The sequence below is a fragment of the Dermacentor andersoni genome, unplaced genomic scaffold (genome assembly GCF_023375885.2).
Source record: "Dermacentor andersoni unplaced genomic scaffold, qqDerAnde1_hic_scaffold ctg00000041.1, whole genome shotgun sequence".
Taxonomy (NCBI): domain Eukaryota; kingdom Metazoa; phylum Arthropoda; class Arachnida; order Ixodida; family Ixodidae; genus Dermacentor; species Dermacentor andersoni.
Window position 1 is genome coordinate 1,283,982 of NW_027314754.1, and position 22,528 is coordinate 1,306,509.

A 22,528-nucleotide genomic window follows, 5' to 3' on the forward strand; every position below is an offset into this window, starting at 1 on the left:
CCTCACTGAGCGTTTGAACCGCACCCTTACAGACTATCCATATACGTTTCAGACGACCACCGTGACTGGGACCTGGCTCTACCTTACATTACCTTTTCATACAACTCTTCCCGTCTCGAAACTGCTGGCTTTTCCTCGTTTTACCTCTTGTATAGCCGCGAACGGACGCTACCACTGGACACTGTGCTTCCGTCCGCCACAGCTTCAACTAGCGATTATGCCCGTGATGCAATCGCTCATGCTGAGTATGCTCGCCAACTTGCGCGCGCTCGTCTACGAGTGTCTCAAGGCAAGCCAAAACAACGCTACGACCTCCGTCACCGTGATGTCCATTCTGTGCCCGGCGCACTCGTGTTGCTTTGGTCACCATCGCGTAAAGTCGGGCTTTGTGAAAAACTGCTTTCCTGTTACACAGGCCCATATCGCGTGATACGCAAAGTGACCGATGTCACCTATAAATTCGTTCTAGCCACGCCCACTATGTCCTCCGCTGTGACAACCAGTGACATTGTCCACGTTGCCCGACTCAAGCCCTACAACTCTTCATGCACCTTGGATATTTAACAGCACCGTGGCGGTGTTTTTGCAGCCGGGGGGTATTATTACGATGTCATCGAGCGATGCTCAAGAGACGAGCCGAAGCGAGAACGACGAAGTTGGTCGGCGCCCTTGGCACGAGCGAGTGTCAGCCTGGCTGCCTGGATCCAGTGTAAATAGCATCTTTCGTCTGTGTCTTTCCACACGTAACAATATTCTTTCGACTGTATCACTTAGCTACGCTGAGGTCGCTGGGCCGCCCCCACCGGTCCCAGCGGCTGCACCACACAGTTACGCCGTAGCGGTTGCGAGGACCCAGCCACTGCCTTCAAGTATATGCCTCTCCGTTCTGCTGACTTCCTGCCTAGACCCCGACTGCCGCCCGGCGTGCAGTCATGGATGCAGCCGCCCCGTACAACGCGTCCTGTGACATGGATGGGAGATGCCTCGGCGAGCCGGTGTCCAATACTGCTTAATACTGCCGAGTACTGGCCAATGTACTTTACATGCGGCTACCCCGGTCACGGCGCACGTTTCTGTAATCATGTTCAGCCGCCTGTCGCCGCACCACCCGTGGCAAGCCAGTGCAACGGCCCATATTACGGCCCCCCGTCAGCTATGTCATCGACATGCCGGCCCACCACAACTATACCACTGTTGACCGTCTCCACGCCGTCGCTAACTGTCGCCGATGCGACCTCGCCCCGTAACTCGGGACGAGGAAAACTAATCCTCGCACTCCAAGAGGCAAGAGCTTCGACAACATCGAAATGTAAAAGTCCTCCCCGCGGTCCGTCGACCGTAATCGAAGTGTTTGTTGAAGGTCTTCTTGCTTCTGCACTCGTGGGAACTGGAGCCGCTGTAGGTCTTACGAACGCTAAGCTTTGCCGCTTAATTCGGAAGGTCACGACGCCCCTTTCTGGACTGTCCCTCCGCACAGCCAGTGCTCAGCACGTTCACCCCTTGGAAGCTTGCACTGGTCGTGTTGTCATCGCCGACGTTCTATATGCCATAGAATTTATCATCCTTTCATCGTGCTCTCATGACCTTATCCTCGGCTGGGATTTTCTCTAGCGCCACAGTGCCGTTATCCATAGAGCACGGGCTGAAATATAATTCTCGCCGCTGTTGCATTTGCCGCTCATCGACAGTTCTTCGCTTTCGAGGAAACTATTTGTCACACCTGACGGCTTATAAAAATTTAACGTATTGCCTCTTGGAATTTGTAATGCGTCCACAACGTTCGAGGGCATCATGCACACTGTTCTGCGCGACTTGAAGTGGCACACGTGCATGTGCTATCTTGACGTTGTTTTTTCTTTTTGCTCCTGACTTCCCCACGCATTTTCAATGTCTACGGTCTGTTTGAACGTGTTTAGCGAACGCTGGGCTGCAACTAAACCTCAGTAAGTGCCGATTTGCTATTGGTCAGCTGACAATTCTAGGTTACGCCGTCTCCAGGATGGAATTCTCCCCGACCCAGCCGAACTTCGGACCATTGCCGAATTCCCTAAACCTACATCCTTCAAAGACCTGCTTAGTATTGTAGTCCTGTGTTCCTACTTTAGACACTTCACCCGAAACTTCGCCACCATCACATCACCCCTGACGAAGCTCCTTGGAATAAGCGGGCCCCTCACTTCGTGATCGTCAGAGTGCCACTGGGCGTTCGCATTGTTGCACCTTTTGCTGACTGACGTCACCTCCAATTTTGCGTTAATACGACCCGACGCCCCCTACAGAGGTACACACTGATGCTAGGTGTGTTAGCCTCGGCGCATTCCTTGCGCAGCTAAAACATGGGTTTTCTGAATACGCTGTGGCTCATGCAGGTCGCACGCTTACGAAAGCCGAAAGTAACTACACCGTGACAGAAAATGTTTGCCGATCATCTGGGCTCTTAATAAGCGTTGTGTGCTAGAAAGTGACCGTGCGCGAAGCGAGGTTCATAGATAAACGGAGCGGTGCGGCGAAGACAACTTAACATCGAGAGGGAATGGGTCAGCGCAAGAAACTGACGACGAAGAAGCAATGCGCATGATACCTGATGCACAGTCAAAACAAAATACTAAGAAGAACGGAACCATTAAAGTCCGTACACGATCAGTGACGTAGAAGAAAAAGTAAGGAAGAAGAGATGAGAGAGAGACCCTAGAACGGCGTGGTGGCGTTTGGACGCAAGTGAGCGCCGAAGAAGTCAGGGCCCGAGCTTCCAGACTCCTACCGGCAGAATCTGGACTGCCTAGCCTCCAAGGTCCCACCGCGTGACTGGAGTGAGCTATTGGGCCATGAGCTGGAGCTTCCAAATTTCCACAGGCAGAACCTGGACTGCCTAACCTCCTGAGCCAGTACGAGGTCCCATCGTGTGACAACCTGGAGTTCGCTGAAAGAGCGGCCAGTGCCTTCCGTCGACGACGGCTCGGCACTCTTCACCTACGCGATCATGTGCCAGAACAGTTGGTGAGCCCCACCCCGCTGTCAGTCCACTGTCCATGTGTATTCGGACACACTTAACAACCATAGGATTAGAATAGCGGTGACTTTGAATAATGAGAACTGCGTTTGTTGTAAGCAATGTAGAGTGCTCTTTAACCTTTTGTTTTTGTTTTATATCCTTTGTTTATGTGTGTTTTCTTTCAACTTTCTATGTCAAAATATACATTCTACTTTCACTTCTGAAGTCAAAGGCTCTCATCCTTCATTTGAATAGGAAACATGGATAGCGATATTATTTTAATTGGCTTTCCATAAACGAACCGTGACAATATGATGCGGCCATATTTGTATGGCCGCCCATTTGACGTCGTCACGGACCAGCACGCACTTTGTTGTTTCTCGTCAGTGAAGAACTCCTCAGCGCGTCTTGACCGTTGGGCACTTCGCCTGCAACACTACGATATTCGCGTGCTCTACAGTAGCTGCCGCTAGCACGCTGACGCCGCCGCCCTCTCGCGCTCTCCATTGCCCGACGACAATGGCCGTTGCTCTGTATCGCAGCTTGCCTTTCCTTCCATTGACCTTCGCACCATCGTTTCCGAACAGCGCAAGGACCACTGGATCGCTTCACTGGTAGACATCGGCATAACCAGCCACTCGCGTGGTTACGTCGTCAAGCCCACCACTTTGCCATTCGCCACGACCTACTCAACCGACGCAATCACACCACCGATGGCCGACAGTGGTTGCTAGTAGTACCCCGCAGTCTGCGTTCTCAAAATGCACGTCATTCCACTTTGACCCACAGTGACATTCTGGAGTATACAAAACTTACCCGTGCATTCGAAAGCGGTACTGCTGGCGCGGTATGTATATTACTGGCGCGGCTCGTGTCCCGATGGTCAGTGCCAGTAATCTTCACCGAGCCGCATGCCAGCCGCACTGCAACTGTTACCTTGCCCTACCCGGCCGTTCGGGTGCATAGGCATCGATTTGTATGGGCCCCTTCCCCTGAGATCTGCTGGTAACCAATGGGCCATCGTCACTTTTTACCACCTCACGCGATACGCCGAAACTGCCGCTCCCCTAGCGGCTGCATCACGCGATGTTGCCTCCTTCCTGCTTAGCCGATTCACACTGCGTCATGGTCCACCACAGGGGTTGCTCAGCTATTGCGGACGTGTCTTCTTGTCAGGAATTGTCGAAGCCATCCTTAAAGAGTGCCACGTTGTGCACGACACAACTACTGCTTACCATCTGCAGACCAATGGCCTTACAGAACGTTTTAACCGTACGCTTGGCGACATGCTCGCATTGCATGTAGCCTCCGACCACACAAATTGGGATGCTATTCTGCCCTTTCGTAAGCTATGCCCATAATACTGCCACTCAGAGAATTACTGGCTTTTCACCCTTATTGTACGGCCGGCACCCGTCGCACACAATCGAGACAGTCTTTCCGTACAAACCGGATGCATATGAGTGTGCGCCTATTTCTGCCACAGCAAGACATGTCGTAGAGTGTCGCGATGTCGCGCGAGCCTTTACTTCAAATGACCAAGAGAGCCAGAATAGCGTCCGCGGTGACACCACTTCTACGCCAACTTTCCTCCCCGGAGCGTTTGCGTGGCTCTCGGCCCCTTCCGCTGCACCTGAGCTCTCGTCGAAACTACTGCCCAAATATGAAAGCCCCTACCACATCATCGAACTCATCTCAGCTCAACTACATGATCGAGCTCGTTGAACCGTCTTCGGGCATGCGCCATCGTGTACGAGACATTATCAACGTCGACCGCCTCAACACCTACTATGACCAACTAATAGTGACAAGCTGTTAGGTCGGCGGGTGGCTCCCTTTTCGTTCCCGGGGCTAATGGTACAGAAGGATTGGGGAACGATCTAGTGGGTCGTCCTCTAGCCCGCTTTCTAGTGGGTTGTCCTCTTCTGCGCATTTGCTCGTGGATGACGCTCGTGTTGAGAGTCCGTGCCCTGCGCTAATGGTCGGTCCCAAACGCCAATGACTACTAAGTGCGCTTGCAATACCTTCTTTTGTACAAACACACACCTTGTGTGTCGCCTTCAAAGAAATAATTCTGAGGGCACCTAAGCGCTTCTTATGAGTTGTGAATGCGATAGCATTTATGTCCATTTGAATGCCACTGAGGGTCCCTTCGAGTTTTGCTTTGTGTCCGCGTCATACCTCTGTCTCTCGACCCTTTTTGCGCGCTAAAAACCTAGAAGTTATGGTATACCAGCATGCCCAAACCTGCGCTCTTTCAAATCAAGAACGGCGCATGTCACCGACCTCCTGTGGGGAACTAACAGTAGCAGACTGAGGAAGTAGGAGCTGGCACATAGGCCAGCAGGCGCACGCCACAGGTAAACCCAGAGATGTGACAGAAAAAGAGACACTCACTGGGCGCCGGCTTTCGAGAACGAGACGGCGGCACCAGCACACGCGCGTCACGTGACTACCTCGACGACCATAACCCGTCTCGCCCAGCGTAGTCACGTCGCCGTATCTGCTCCGCCGAGGCGTGCACGTCAGGTGGCGTCGCAGCGAATGGGAATTTAGCTGCCGTTTAGCTACTACCGACGCCGGATTTTTCGCTCAATGGGCCATTTGATTCTTTGGCATCAAAACAATATGATTAATGAATCAGTTGGGTTTTACATGTTGAGGCAGTTTAGCCAACTTTTTCAAAAGCAATGCAATAATCAAGGTCACAGCAGTGTTCGACAAACGGAAAAAGTAAAATTTCCGCCCGAAAGGCGAAGCATTCATTGCGATAGCAAACTATTAGATAGTTATATGACGTAAGCCAAGTCCTTTTATCAGCTCCATAAACTACTGTAAACAATCCCTTAGTAACTGTACTAACAAGCACGTGGCCACGCGCACACTGGCAAACACGAACAAACGTCACTCGGTGACCAGGAACACTCGCTGTCAGCACGCTGGCGTGATGAAGAGTGGCAATCACGCAAGCACGAACAAATCTCACTCGATGAACAGGAACGCTCGCTGCCAAAACGTTGGCGTGATGCAAAGCGGCAACAGCGGCGCGCAAATTCCCCTTCGTGCTGCCTCTCGCTTTAACGCGAAGCACGCGCGCGACATGTCAGAGCCCAGGCTAGTCTTCGACCTGAGCGAAGATTACCTCCGATACGATGCGCGCGGCCTCCATAACTGCAGTGGAAGGTGAGATGCTGACAAACCTCCTCCCACTACCCCCTTCCCCTTTCGCACGTGAGAATACAGCGAGCTCCCTTCTCGCCTTCCTCCAGTGCGAGCGCGCGAAGACACCGGCGCATCAAGGCACTGCACTTTGCCGATCACCCTCGCAAGCTTTTCCTCGCACCTGCAGGATACGGCACACTGCAGCAATGTTATCACGCTTGCTATTTACAGAAAAGATCACGTTGATGTCGACGCTGACGACGACGGCAGAAATTCCCCTAGAGTTCTCACATAATTGCTATCGCAATAAAATAATAATGTTTAGACAAAGGATGCCCACAAGATAATAGTATGCGAAACACAGGATATCTTATGAAACTGTTGATGTTACAATTTATCAGCCAAATCATAGCATGTATATTATAGCGTACAATAGATAAAGTGTTGCAAGCTAAGAAAATTGAGAATGGAAACAATAAAAATATGCCGGATGCTGCAGCAGACTGGAACGACCTACCGAACGACATCGCAGCCATCACGTGTTCATCCAACTTTGCCAATAACGTTACCAGTCATGTTTCGTTGTGTGAAGACTTGCTCACCAAAATATATGTGCCCAACCCTTATGTAATACCCCTCGAGGGTCTTTAAGGTAATAAAATGAAATGAAATGAAATGCCCTAATATGCATCGAGATTTCTTTTTCGAGTAAGGAGTCTATATCGGTAACATTTGTAGCCGAGCGTGGTACGGGCCACTGTTTGGGGGGGAGGGGTGGAGGGGAGGATGGGGGCAGGGTAGATGTTATTCCCGGCAGAGGGTTTAGTGGCTGAAGAATCTGCTATTTAGCATTATGTCACGGCCGCAGCGAGCACATTCCTGTTGACGGCACGTAAAAACAGTTGTGTATGTTGTTTGTATACTGAATATTCATTTTTTACCGAAAATGAATGATGCTCAACCTTATAATGTCCGTAATAGTCCGCAATTGGCTAGCGGTAAACGTCAGATTTTATTATTTCTTCTTTCGCACACCTTTTCTGCGGGCATTGGGTTATTTAATACAGGATATCGCTATGCCTGCGGAAGTGAAAACTGCTGTTGTAGGCACCTGTAATTACAATACTGCGCAACAGTTCTAGTGGCCTTCTTGCAAAGTGTTCAATAAGTGTACACATCAAAATGTCAAATGCGTAAGTAATAAATACTTACGTCTGCTTCAGCACTCGTATTTTCGTTGTAATTCACGTCAAGTTCCTAAAACAAATTTGTTTTACATTATGAATGTTCGTGATATCACACAGCGGGAGCACTTTAATATGCGTTATTCAATCAAGAAAAACTTTTATAACGAGGCAACTTGTCTCATTCGTTATACTACGTGGTGTCTTATGAGACATGGAGGCCAAACCCACTACAAGGGCTACCTTTCAAGTGTCGGCATCTACCACAGTTAAATGCAATAATTAATGTTATAATTAATAAATTTATTAGCACTCTAATGAAATCAAACCAATTATAAACTTTAAAGTGAATACTACAAATAACGGAGATTTTACTACTAAATTACACCTATTATGTATTCATTTCTATATTCGAATACATGAAGTTAAATACATCTTTAACCGATTTTTCATGGATGTTTTCAGAAACATATGCAATTTCATAAGCACATACCCATAATTTCTGGCGAGAAGAATCGTCGATCTCCAAAAGACGCGTTACATTTAATGTAAGATGCACAGAAATGTTTATCGTTACTAAAATATTGAGAATTACTAATACATATTTTTGAAATCGCTGCAGTTTATTGAACAACGATACCATGAGGTTCTCACCACAAGCAGTCTTTTGTTGACCGGTTTGTATTGTTTCTCGAAGCAAGAAGTTTTGTTCTTAAACAATGGCAAGGAATCTCCCATGAGCTTTTTATATCTTGTTGCTAGGATTCCCCGGATACCTAGAGCAAAGAATAGATACTAAGGTGATCTATACATGAATACGTTAATTTTCACGTTTATACATGTCGAAAGCTTCTATGAAGATATGGAATCGGCGCTGGGTAAAGTCAAAACACAACACACTATACTGATGGGCTACTTCAATGCCAGGGTACGCAAGAACCAGGCTGGAGACAAGTCAGCGGGGGAATATGGCATAGGATATAGGAATAGCAGGGGAGAGTTATTAATCGAGTTTGCAGAACGGAATAATTTGCGGATAATGAATACCTTGTTCCGCAAGCGAATAACCGAAAGTGGACGTGGAGGAGCCCGAATGGCGGGACTAGAAATCAACTAGGCTTCATACTGTGCTCTAACCCTCGCATCATACAAGATGTGAACGTGCTCGGCAAGGTGAGCTGCTCTGACCATAGGATGGTAAGATCTAGAATTAGTCTAGACTTGAGGAGGGAATGGAAGAAACTGCTACATAAGAAGCCGATCAATTAGTTAGCGGTAAGAGTGAAAATAGAGGAATTCCGGATCAAGTTACAGAACAGGTGTTCGGCCTTAACTCAGCAAGAGGATCTTAGTATTGAAGCAATGAATGATAATCTTATGGACATCATTAAGGAATGTGCAATAGAAGTCGGTGGTAAGTTCGTTATACGGGATACCGGTAAGCTACACTGTTAGCCAAGTCCTGGCTAGAATCCACGCATGCAGACAGGATATCAGATCAAATGACGGCCGGTGATATACCGCTCGCTAGGCGGCTCCACAGGCGGCCCCTCGGAGACAACGGCCCATTTTCAAGCGGATAAGTTTCACGTGGCCCAATTCCAAGCGGCTTTCAGAATAGGCGTGACCGAAGTTATGAAGAATATTAAGTCAAATTTTTCCTGGTTATGTGCGGCCTACCATGAGGCGTGACTGCTCTGACGGCGGCCTGTGCGCATGCGTCCCGCAAAAAGCGAATTAACACTTAATGCGCAATTATCTACGGAAGTTTCGCAAACAGGGGTCATATAATCTAATTAGAACACAATCAACAAGGCAATCGCACAGTTACGAAGAGTTCACAATACTCTGTACACATCACGTGGATTCAAACCCGCGTACACTCGCATTTATACAATTCAAAGCACACATCGTAACGACTACACCACAGCACCACCACGCCCACAGGGGGTTCTTTTAGGGGTTATATATTTACGAAATGTATTTAAGGAATCGGCGGCGGTGGCTGGCGTTTCTCTGCAGTGCGCTGTGCTGTTGAGTATTGGAATATATTTGCATCATTTCCAATCCTTGTTACGACTGACTAAGGAAGACAACGTAGACGACAGCGTGAGAACTATTCTTCACGGCTTGTCGTCACCGCAGGAAAATAACAAATGTGCCGTTCAGCTCACGATTGAGTGCTTCTCCAGTCCGTGCATTATATGTTCTCCGAAAATACGCGTATACAAAGTATCGTGCCAACCATCCACGTATGTGATTTTAATTCGCGCGTATACTGGTGAGCATTTCTGTTTATTTTTTCCGCGAGTTCCATTCGTATATGGTCAACTGCGACGCCAGTACCAGGCATCTCGACGTGCCTCACACTGACATGTAGGCATTCTTTTCAAGTGCATTAGTTTAGAGTTTGGTTAACTCCGCTGTAAGCGGTTGTCCTGCATTAGTAGCGGATCGTTAGCGCTTTGGAGCGCACGCATTCCAGCATATGGAGATTGCATCTGCCGATTGCCGCGTCACATGCATCGGCACGCATGTTTAAATTACTAATGTCTCCACTTGTTACGCGTTCACTGCTCGTATCCTGTGGCAGTGCTCGTTCTAAAAGCTTCGAAGAGCAGCTACGCTCGTGCATGTGTTCAATATATACGTACAGGATGGACTTGCCGGCTAGTTTGCTGAGCATTTTAGAAGAAACAGCGCAACACAAGGACGACGGAAAAACATGGACCACACCATGTAGCGCTGGTGTGGTTGATGCTTTTTTGTCGTTCTTGTGTTTGCGCTGTTTTTTCTTCCACGATACATGCACACCACAGGTGCACGAAAGCTTCGGAGCATGGGGTGTTAACTTTGTTTTCCCCGTTTCCTCTCAGTGTCAGTGGAACAGTGCGTTGCCCCAAATTGTGCACGCTTACCCCGGTATTCAGAAATGCATCTTAACTTGAAGCTCATGCTTGACTTGATCTGAATGACGCAGGTCGTGAACGCACCAAAAGAAACGCAATGAGCGTCTTGGGGGGCGTTCGCACCAGGCGTCATTTATATCAAGTCAAGCATGAGCTTCAAATTAAGATGCATTTCTGAGTACGGCGGTTAGTCATCTGCTTCTCACCGAAAATGTCGAAGAAACGCCCACGAAAACCAGGCACATTTGTAAACTTAACTAGGCAATAGATAGCTCCATAGAAAAAAGAAAGAGTGGTATTGAAGGCTTTCAGTGTTTTTCTTTACTCCAAAATGGCTGCGCTGCGCTCCAATGGCATCAGTGTAGAGAGATAGTGCAGGGTTAGTTAAAAAGCATGAATTTCCGAATTCTTTGCCAAAATAAGCTTGTGAAATTATTTAGGTGCTTGAATCCAGGGTGTGTAGCGATCCTTGAAAACCCATTATCTTTAAAATGCCGTTTTCAAGGCATTGAAAGTCCTTGAATTTTTAGAAGCACTGGAAAGTTCTTACATTTATACACTTGGCTAGACTTAGCAGACATTGGAAAGCGTTTCGTTTTGTGACTCTCTCGCATGTCACAGAGAATTGTCTATGGAGGAAATAGAAGGAAAGCGGCATCTATAAAGTTGAAATTACAAAGGAGCCCCGGATACCAGTTTTAGGCATATGGAACCGGTAACAAATGTACTTGGAGCAGAAGCAGGAAGCTCAACAGTTTAGGCATTTGAAAAGAAGCCGTGAGGAATAAATCGAGAGCTACAGACACAATGAAAAGGGACTAGAAATGACTATTGCTTATTTGATGGTGAAAAGATGAGGCAAAAATGACATCACATACACTCTCAAATCAAACAGTGTTCAAAAACTGCAAATATTGCAGGTCCAAGCAGTTATTTATGCTATTGCAGAGTAACTTCCAGCGCTTTCTTGAAGTACCTCCTTGTGTGTGCATTAAGACACTGTGTGCGTTTAGTGAAGGGCGGTGAAAGGCAAATTAACAGTCTTTCAAATGTTTGAAATCAGTGAAATGCGATTTCTTTTGTTTTCTTTTGTTTGCATTCATATTAACGATGTAGTTGTTGAACAGGTTATTGCCTCTCCAAGCTACTAAGCACATCGCATGAGGTCCTTGAAGTTACTATGTCGGGGCCTCGAAAGTCCTTGAACACCCTTGAATTTATTGCTTCAATATTGCTACAAACCCCGTAGAACAACCGTCATGGCGTAAAAACCTTGGCTGAGCAGGGACTTATACGCAGAGTACAGGAAGACTAGAAATGTAGTAGTAGGCATGGAGGGCCCTGAAAAAAATGTGCCACATCGGCTCGTCTGCCTTATGTTTCTGCCCTGGCTGTCGCATTTTTAATGGAAGTATACTTTCTGTTCTACTCCACAATATGCAACATTACCAACTCCAGTGTGGGGCAGTCCTTTAGCCAGTGCAGAACTCTTTCTGTACATCCCAGTCAGCTCTGTCATTTTTCCAGCATTGTAGTACAAGATTTGTTAAACTGGTTTAGCAGAATATGAGCAGTATACTCTTAAATTAGCTGTTTATTTGTATGCGTAAGTTAAGGTCCTCAGTTTGGTTGCATGAAAAATTGCCATACCTCAATATATACAAGAAATAATTTTATTACAGTTTAATAAAATCCAAACAGTAATAATCACAACAATATAATGATATACATTTATTTTGGTACGTATACAGCCCACGTCTTGGCACTGTATAAATTCAACTATACATCGCAAATACTGTGTCCTGACCACTATTATTCACATGTGTAAAACCATCACAGCAATTCTTCAACAAATATCACAGTGATTAGTGACACACACTTTGTAATTGCTTTACATGAGCATAATGTATACAAATGGTACCTGTGTACCTACACATGACTAGTGCCACCCGGGTACTATTACTCACAGGTGTAAAACCAAGAAAGCAGTTCTTTAAAAAAATATCATAGCGCTTAGTGACGTACAGTCGCGGACAGAATAAAATGGACCACGGGATCTCCGAAAACGTTCAATTCCCGAGCAGCCTGTAGCAGTAACCAGTAAAACTGCCCACGACAACGTTGTTAGCATATTCTAGTTGAGGTCCAAAATGCAAATACCAGATTGCGTTGTGAGGTTGTGGAGATATTCAGCTTTTTCTTAGATTTCATGGTCCGTAATATTCTGTCCGCGACTGTACATGCTGTAACTACCTTGTAAAAGCTTAATACAAACACGTGAGCACACAGAAAGCTAGCAGTCGGCCTACATGGAAGTACCACTGCTTCACTACTAATTCACAAGGGTAAAACCAACCAAGCAGTTCTTTAAAGAATATCACAATGCTTAGTGACATACATTTTGTAACTAGCTTATATAAGCTTCATACAAACATGAGAACATACACAAAGCTGGCGGTGCACCTACATAGAAGTCCGGCCATCTGAATACTATTATTTGCAGGTGTAAGCTCAACACAACAGTTCGTTATAGTGACGCACATATTGTAACTGCGTTATAAAAGCTTAGTGCAAGCACAAGAATGCGGAAAAAAATAAATTAAAAACTGACTGTGTGCATACACAAACAGATCAACACAAATGGTAAACACCGCTTTGAAGACATGTGACTGTGGCAAAGCACAGTGCTCTGCCGGTTGAAACTGCCATCCACAAAAGTATTGAGCAATGCTTAAACCACACGCAATAAAGTGCTGAAAGCCTGCGTCTAACGTACCTATTTTATTTCTAATTTCTTGAATATAGGGCTCTCTTGCAGGTAAGGCATCTGATCCAACTGTCCTGATTTTACACCTGCTACATGCATACAATGCACTCAGATATAACTGGTAATAATAATTATAAAAGGCGTTAAGAAACTTGATAGTGTGATGAAGATGTGTGACTAGAAATGTTCTGTCCCCCTCGTACTTGTTAAAGAGGTGTAAGTACGACACGTGTTCTTTTTTTTTCTGACTTTTTGCAATAATGAACATCCGGGAACCTCGAACCCACACAAAAAAGATACAGCTGTGTTAATAGTGTTATGAATAATTTTTGGGAAAGCTTTTTACAGACAAGTTGCAGTCTCGTTTCTGGAGGTTGAGCTGTATCATGCAAAATAACACGGAAAGTGGTCACATGGGAGCATGACACTATGTCATAACGTTCCTTTCAGTTGACTCTCTTGCCCTACAAGTCGCTGCTCACTGTGGCCAGTGATGCAGCAGCAGTGTCTGTGTGATTTTCATCACACCTCTGTCCTATGCCATCCATACCAGAGTTGGTGGCACATAGATACCCAAATTTCGATAGTGTTGCTTTCTCAGGTGGTTGTTTTTGATTTGCTCAATATCAATTGGCACTTCAGCTGCATTAAACTTCCTTTTTACCTCTTCAACAACAACATCAACAACAATCGTATGACACCTGTGTTGTGCTTCTAGTTGCCTACAAAGACCAGTTAATCTAGCAACAACACTGACAGTCTATATGTTCTAATGGGGGAGAGGTGTGTCCCACCATGTGTTCCACATTGTTGTCACTATGTTGGCTGGCTGGGGAGGCAACAACTGTTTGCATATATTAAAGTGAAGTTTGTACTGTGTTATAACACCTAACTTAGTCTTGCACTTGCTGCACAAGAACACTGGCTCACAGTCGTGGCGAAAAGCTTTTCTATGTTGAGCAAATGAGTTGTATCCACTACAAAAAAAGTCAGTGATAGCACACATGTTGCCCTACCAGGTCTGGTGCGGTTCCTTCTGACACTGCTGCTCATGCTGACGCGCTGCTGCTTGCCTCGTACACTGTTGCAGCTGCAGTAGACATGGCAGTCTCTGTATCTATTGCTGCTGTGTCATCTGTCATGGTAACTTCAGGTGATATCGGGCTCACTTCTGCAACAGAGATGTCGTTTGCCCCTTGAGGGCTCTCGTCATCAGGGCGAATATTTTCGTAGGCATTGTCTCCTGCATCGAAGAACCAATAAGAACAGCCTGAATAAACGAAGCTCTAAAATGTACGGACATCAAGACTTAACCACAAACTTTGCACATCAGTGACCAGGCTTAATAAATAATACTTGCACGATGAGGAATTGTGTGTGCACATTACAGTAAAGCCTCATTAGAAGAGATACTCAAGAGGCACGGCAAACATGCCTCTTGAAACCAAAAATTTTAAAACACTGAGGAGCCAGACTAGATCGCTTTATTATGCATAATCAGTAAAGTATGTTTAGATATATCTGAAGGAATAATTGCTGAGGGTGGATTAAAGGGCCCCTAAACTACCTCTCGACATTTTTTGAGCATTTCAAGTAAACACTCGTATCCAAATCAGAATGCCGTCACAATCGACGATGCCGAACGCCGCAGTGCTACGCACTGCGGGAGTGTCACAAAAGGACGAAAACGACCCCGTGTGCCTCTCCGGACTTATCCTGCACCCCTCAGTTCGTTCTGACATCACCAGGCTGTCTCTGATGATGTCACCAGTTTCTGATTCTGTCAATTGGTTGAACGAGAGTGTATGACCGCCGGCAAGGTCTGCAAGCAATTACACGCGCTCCTTTTTCCTCGTCGCGTTGCTCGCGTTGCCATTGTGGGCAGCCAATGGGGCAAAGAACAGAAACGCCGACAGAAGGGTCTTCCTGTGAGGCTTGTCAACACAGCGAGTCACCATACGGTTCCATTGTATTGGCGAGGTCGTTAACGGCACCCCTCGCAGGACGATGGGCCGGCCCGACAGCAACAGAGCTCATTGGTGATAGCCTGTCACGTAACATTTGGAGGTGTACTTAGCGAGGAACAAACGATAGCATCCAGATGGCGCGTACCAGATGAAAGAGTGAATTGAGCGGAGACTACTTTTCGATAATCAAACACACGTAAGTCCACTATTACTGCACCGTTTCGAAAAATTATCGTGGCTACGTGTTCGTTGCCTTATCATGTACAACTGCAACACCGCAACTAAATTTCAACCTCGGTGGTTTAGGGGCCCTTTAAAGAAGACATTCACAGCTTTTTAGTGACTAGATTGTCTTAGCTTCCTTCCCAACTTCTGGAAGTTAAACACTTCCCTTTGCAAGCCTCCTCGTTGCTCGCAGTAACGTTGAGGTGCTCTTAGACGCTCATCAGCTTCAACTGCCGACACTTTCTGCCCTGCACTGTCCTCGTTGCCCTCCTTTTCTTTCATGCTTAAGGAGACATGCGCAATTGACTTGTGTAAGGATTGCGTGATCTTTACGCCCTTCGGAGCACACAAGGTGCACGAAATGAATGTGTCTGGGTTGTGTTTCTTCGAAATAGTGAAGAATACTTGAAAAGTCATCCTTAGTAACAAAGGTGTCTCTTGTATACAGTGTTGTTAACGGGGCAAACATCGAAAAACCAACCAAACCATTTTCAAATGTCTCTTACAACCAAGTGTCTCTTGTAACGAGATTCTGCTGTACTGAATATTTTTCATCTATGGATCATCTGCATGTACATATAGTCACAAAGACATGTTGCGTGGAATGGCGAATCAGGAAACAGCTCGTACTCTTACTTTTTGTCCCTAACATAAGCGACTGATATCAATATGATAAAAATCAGGCAATGAGACTAGCTTGGAACATAATCCTTCAGCTCTAACAGTTATTTAGGCCCACATCACTCCCTGATATGACATAAGGAAACAACTTGATTGCAGTAATGGCTGCATGTGATCTGGGTTGATCGAAACAAACAATACGTAAGGTTGTCTTGTATGTAATTTTATCAGAGTGCTTTTCAGGTGTCCTGCTGGTGATCCTGGCTGCACAATGCTTCTCATGCTTTTTGGCATGATTGCTTTCTTATCCACTCCCCTCATTTTTCTGACTTTCTCCCCTTTCCCTTCCCCTTGTGTAAAATAGCACACCTGAAATATCAAATCAGTTGAATTAACGTGCGGATACAATCTGTTAACATGCGTGCGTCTCTGTGGTTTTGTATTTTTGTGCTGTACAAGTCAATTTAAGATGAAAGGTGGAACGTCCCTGCCTTTAGTTTACTTGTATGTGTGTTTTTTTGTCATGTTTTGGTATATATGTACATTCAGGAGTGCCTGCATGCTCTTCTACCCTGGTCCAGTGACGAAACGGAGAGCCTTTCTATGTACTATAGTAAAACATTGAAAGGTTTTCACTGTACCCACTACATCACTTATCATGTCGATCAGTCACAATACAGAGTAGCAGTGGTCCATAATACTAGCCCATCCTAACATAACTGTAAATTAGCACATACCGACATGCTGTGAAACAGCGGTTGCAAAGCCGCTGGTGCCGGTAATTTCTGCAGCACTGCAGTGGTACAGCTGAGTGCCACCTGCATAGTGAGAAATGCATATGCATGTTAGCAACTCAGTAGTTGCTGACGCTTTCATAAGCTGTACACTGCACAATAAAGTAATCTAGACAGCTTTGCTGGAACAAATGCACACAATTAGAAGACCATTGAAACACTAACGTGAATAATTGCCCCCAATCTCTCACTCACTAAGGAATAATACTACTGAAACATCAGTGGAGAGCTCAGAATAACACAGCCTATAAAGGACAAGCTTCCTTTGAGAAAAACAGGTATAACAGTGGTTAGTTTTCTTGATCATTTTATGTGCTAGCTTTGCTTTCAATTCCATGCAGTACTATAAAAATGAAGTGCAGCATTTGTAGCAGCAGAAGTCGTCGTCAGGTTCATGGTACAACTGATTTTTGCACTGTTTGTGTCAGTGAGCCAACACATACAAAGAAAACCGAATTCACACATACATATACAGTGTCAAGTGCACTTCTCCTTCTGAAAACACAGCCACCAGTTCGAATGCTGCTGAAAGCAAGGGTCATATAGAGTGCGGCACTGCATGGAACTACCACTTATGACAGTATGTGCATGATATGCTGATTGGAGAGGTAGTCACATGCCATTTCTAGTCTCTTTTAGAAGCATCACTAAAGGATGAATTAAAATCCATTCATATGTTACGAATTTCACATATCCACAGTTTGGTTATATAACTTGTGAAAAAAAAAAAGACATGTTTACCTGGAATAGCAACCTTTTTCCTGCTGCAACATCTTCCTTCGAATTAATGAAATAACTTTACAGCGTCATAATATATCGTGTTTCTCGCAACTACTTGCTGGCACTGGCAAATTACAGTGTTAATATCTGACTCATTGGGTGACAATACTGTCTAATGCTTCACGAACACGAGCACATGTCCCTCGCAGCGAATGGCAACCATATATACCTCTGTGAGACATGATCGCGCCTTCTTGGTCAAAATTCACGTTAGAAGGACATCACCGCCTCATTAAAAACAAAAACAAAAAAAACCCTCAGTACAAGCCAGCAGCCGACTGGGTAATGTGCAATTGCAACTGATGTACACTTACTGGTGACCTGTGTTTAAGCCACTTTTGGCAGTTGACTGGGTGCTGAGAAATACATGTCCTGGGTTGTGCCTACAAAAGATACAGGATTATGTCAACTGTTGAAATTGTATATACGCCAGCATTCCATAATTAAGTCGCAAAACAAGTGAGTAAACCAGTAAACAACTGTGATGTAAACAGAGTACACATCATAAGTCAGGCTGTCAACTGGTAATGCATTCCGCGAAAAACGTAATGCATAGGAAAGACTATATGTATACACACGAAGCTGACACACAATTTAATTCGCTGTAGGTTTTTCCGTGCAATATAATATAGTCAAATTATTATGTGTCTCGTTTTTACAGCGTAATTAGTGTAAATTACGTACAAAATTATGTATCCTGCAAAACTTTTCTTCAAGACGCACCTGTGCACGCTTCGAATGAGTAGCGTTGTAAAATTTACATGCATGGCATTTAATATAGTTGCTGAACTCGGATTTCCTTTTGCCCTGTGTCGTGTACAGTGAGCTACATATACCTGCCCCCCCCCCCCCCCCTTTTCTTAGCGATACTGCGTGGCACTGCACCTATACGCGCGTCAGTAAACCTCCCGACATCGATATAGAAAAAAAATACAGAAGTGCCACTCACCAATTCGTGCATGTTGTACTGCGCTGTGTTCTCAGTATGAGCGCCAACCGGCCTGGAATGGTGCAGCAGGTTCATTGTTCGCGGAACAGCAAAATCCGTCACACTCACATTGCGGGGCATTGCATTGGCCTCGAAACGCAATTTTCATGTCCACTGGTGAAAACATATCGCCCTGCTGCGCACGCGAAGGGCGCCGCCAACGCAGTTACAAAACATTGCAAACGGTATGTTCCATTACAAACGGTCCGCAGAACGGGAGCTTCGACAAGGCACGTCCGCACGGCTCCTCCGATGACAATCCGAAACTTCTCCTCTCTTGTATATATTTTTCTCTTTTCATTCGCGCATGCGTGGAGAGTTTGTTTATATATTGCGCTTCGGCAGTTTCGGTTTCGGCGCATTCGGTCGCGTATCGCGCACAAACATCGGTGTGCGGGGCCGTATACGGACATGGGCCACGTATCAGCGAGTGCATAGAGACAGTACTAGTTGGTTTGGCGGCCGCTTGAAGAGTGTCACGTATATCTCCCTTTGTCGGGCTGGCCATAGTTGTTATATTAGGCAGTACGTCGAAGGGCGCCGTTTCTAGCCAGGCGGTTATCCAGGACCGGGCTAAGAGTGTATCGCAGGAGACAAAAAATCTGATTAAGAAACGACAATGTATTAAAGCCTCTAACACTACAGCTAGAATAGAACTGGCATAATTTTCCAAGTTCATCAACAAGCGTAAGATCGCTGACGTAAGAAAGTATAATATGGATAGAATTGAGCATACACTCTGGAACGGAGGAAGCCTAAAAGTAGTGAAGATCCTAGGAATAGGCAAGAATCAGATGTATGCCTTAAGAGACAAAGCCGGCAATATCACTACTAATATGCATAAGATAGTTCAAAAAGCTGAGGAGTTCTATAAAGATTTATACGGTACCAGTGGCACCCACGAGGATAATGGAAAAAGGAATAGTCTACAGGAATTTTACATCCCACAAGTAATGCGGGAAGAAGTAAAGAAAGCCTTGGGAGCTATGCAATGGCGGAAGGCAGCTGGGGAAGATCAGGTAACAGCAGATTTATTGAAGAATGGTGGGCAGATTGTTCTAGAAAAACTGGCCACCCTGTACACGCAATGCCTCATAACCTCAAGCGTACCAGAATCTTGGAAGAACGCTAACATAATCCTAATCCACAAGAAAGTGGATGCCAAAGACTTGAAAAATTACAGACCGATCAGCCTACTATCCGTTGCCAACAAAGTATTTACTAAGGTAATCGCAAATAGAATCAGGAACACCTTAGACTTCTGTTCAACCAAAGGACCAGGCTGGACTCCGTAAAGGCGACTCAACAATAGACCTTATTCACACTATCAATCATGTGATAGAGAAATGTGCGGAATATGACCAACCCTTGTATATAGTTTTCATTGATTACGAGAAAGCGTTTGATTCAGTGGAAACCTCAGCAGTCATGAGACGCGAGCGTCGCTCCTGTCCGAGCATACGTGCCTTCGCATCGCTCCACAGGAAAGACCCGAATGCCAACTTATTCGGCAAGGACCAGTCCTCAGACACGGCTCGGCTCCTCTAGAACATCATCCGAACATTTTGGCCACCTTCTGCTGTGATCGGATCAACGTACTGTGAGTTTCTGTGCTTTTGTCACGGACCTGGCAGGGCGCTCAGCTAGCCCTAACGGCTAGGGGAGTAGGCCTACCGTCATGTACGCCAACGGCCCGCACTCCTTCAGCACCAATGGCCCCGAAATTCGTCACCGACACTGATGGATGGACCACTCGAGTATCAAAACGTTCCCAAGGTACGCAGCACGTTGCAACGCTCATTTTGCGTCCGCCAACTGGCCTTTTCCTACCTCAGTGGAGCCCACGAACGCTTCACGACGCGCTAAGCGTCTCAGCAGCTCTGACTGCTGCAGAGGCTCGCGCCGCTACAGTAGACATCAAAAAAGAAAAGAACTTGGCTATAATAACCAGTGATGACCCCTCGGCGACAGAAAAACTCCAGCGCATTAATGAAACCACTATTAATGGCAAAACTTACCCTGTCCACATCTATATCGCTTCACCCCATAACTCGTGCAGAGGTGTGATTCACAACGTGGAACTGAACACCCCAACCGAAGAATTGATGCGTGAACTCCGAGCCCCAAATTATGAGATTATTGCGGCTCGTATGATGGGTAGAACAGCCACTGCAATCATAACTTTCAAGGGCTCACATGTACCTCGCCAGGTCATCTTCGGCGGAGGTGTATACCGCTGCGTCCCTCACCGACCCAAGGCGCAATTTTGCTCAACATGCTTTGCTATAGGACACCGATCAGACGTTTGTCGCGACAATGGAAAACAAAGGTGCAGAACATGTGGAAAGTATGTCGGAGATCCTGTAGGGGATCATGATTGCAAACCAGGCTGCCCTAATTGTGGCAAGGACCACAAGGCAGATGACCCAACTTGTGAAGTGCGACGAGCCGCTGATAAAGCGGTCAGAGAAGCGGCCTACCTGAAGCGTTTGAAACAACGAAAGGACGACAAGCAAATGAAAACAGTCACCATCGCAAGCCGAAGCCCAAGCCCAAAGCGCAACTCCGACAACACATCGAGAGACAGAAGTAGCTCCAGAAGCCGTCAGCAGTCCAGAGGCCGCAGCCGCTCCAGAGGCAGGAGCCGATCCAGGGGCCGCAGCCGATCTAGGGGACGCGGCCATTCCAGGGGCCGGGACCACTTCGAGGACCAAAGCCAGTCCGGCAGCAGTGGCCAGTCCGGGAGCGGCGGCCAGTCCGGGGACTGCAACCGGCTCGGTGGTGGCAGCCAGTCTCCGGATCACAATCATTCCCGAGGTCAACAAGACGAGCGACCCGCAAACCAGCGAAACGTGAGTCAGTCACCCGGCACCTCCCCTTTTCCCCCCGTGACCTATGCATCTCAAGTTCAAACACGAGCTCACAAAGTAGCCAAAGATTATAAGAACGCTCTACTTCAAACCCGCAGACCTAATGAAATGTCAACACTATCGTCACAATCACTAGAGCCTACCGAAGGCATGGACATGCAAGCAGAGGCACACGCACCTGAAGTTACACCATTGGGTGATATAGAGCAACCCTTATCACAGGAAGCAGAACCAGCGTCATTGCAACCGGCAATGAAAAAGGCAAGATACCACACAACAGCCCTACACCACCTTGAAGCAGATTTTAAGCAACTAAGGGACGAAATGAAAGAAATGCAAACCAGTCTAGAGGCCAAGATAGCTCAACAGGTTGCTGCTCAAGTTGAGGAGGCGCTAAAAACATACACTCAACAAATAATGAGCCAAATGCGCTCCCTGTTCAACGAGCTCCTCAGGAGCCAGGCAGAGGCGATTGTCTCTACACAAGTGCAGGCTGCGATGGCCGCATTACCGCGCCAGGAAGAGCGCGAACTACCCAGAGCACGTCGATCTACCAGCGTAACGCGACCCACTCCTTACCCTACAGCGGGCGCTCCGCAAAATCATCAGTAGAACAATGGCGACTAATCTGGTTGTGTGGCAGTGGAACTGTAGAGGGATTGCTCGAAAACGGGGCCTTCTCACGCAGTACATTGCCGCTCAAGATCGTCGACCCGACATTCTCCTACTCCAGGAAACTAACCAAACACCTCATCTTGCAGGCTATACGGCGTATAGCCATAATTCTGCATTGGCCATTCTTATTCGTAAAGATATAGCGGCAAATGTTGTCCACAGCACGGAACAGAGCCTCACTGTACGTGTCTTTCCAACTAAGATTGTCAAGAGCAAGGCACAGCCCCACTTATTCATCACAAATGTTTATAGCCCGCCAAAACAGAAAGTAGACTTCTTCAAGGAGGTTGCGAATCTGCGGCCAACGAAGTATTTTGATCATCTAATAGCAGGCGACTTCAACGCGCCACACACTTCATGGGGATACACAAAAAACTCCTCCAAAGGATCCGCACTACTATACCATATGCAACAGGCCCAGCTAACTCTCCTTAACGAGACCGACTCCCCGACGCGGCATGGAAACTCCGTAGAAAGAGATACCACGCCTGATCTCGCCTTCATTAAAGGACGACTGTCAGCGCAATGGGTTAACACGCACGATACTTTAACGAGTGACCACACTGTCATACAGATGTTTCTACAAATCAAAGG

General features: G+C 46.5%; 1 protein-coding gene across 2 annotated transcripts in view; it reads right to left on the bottom strand.

The window, feature by feature from the left end:
* Positions 1 to 22,528, bottom strand: part of LOC126531200 (membrane metallo-endopeptidase-like 1) — a 232,426-nt gene that overhangs the window by 173,392 nt on the left and 36,506 nt on the right. For both annotated transcript variants that reach the window (XM_072285753.1, XM_072285752.1), the window contains exons 8-9: positions 7,993 to 8,114; positions 7,367 to 7,411 (exon numbers count right to left, since the gene is read on the bottom strand). In XM_072285753.1, the coding sequence (XP_072141854.1) occupies positions 7,367 to 7,411; positions 7,993 to 8,114 (167 nt within the window). The remainder of the gene's footprint in view (positions 1 to 7,366; positions 7,412 to 7,992; positions 8,115 to 22,528) is intronic.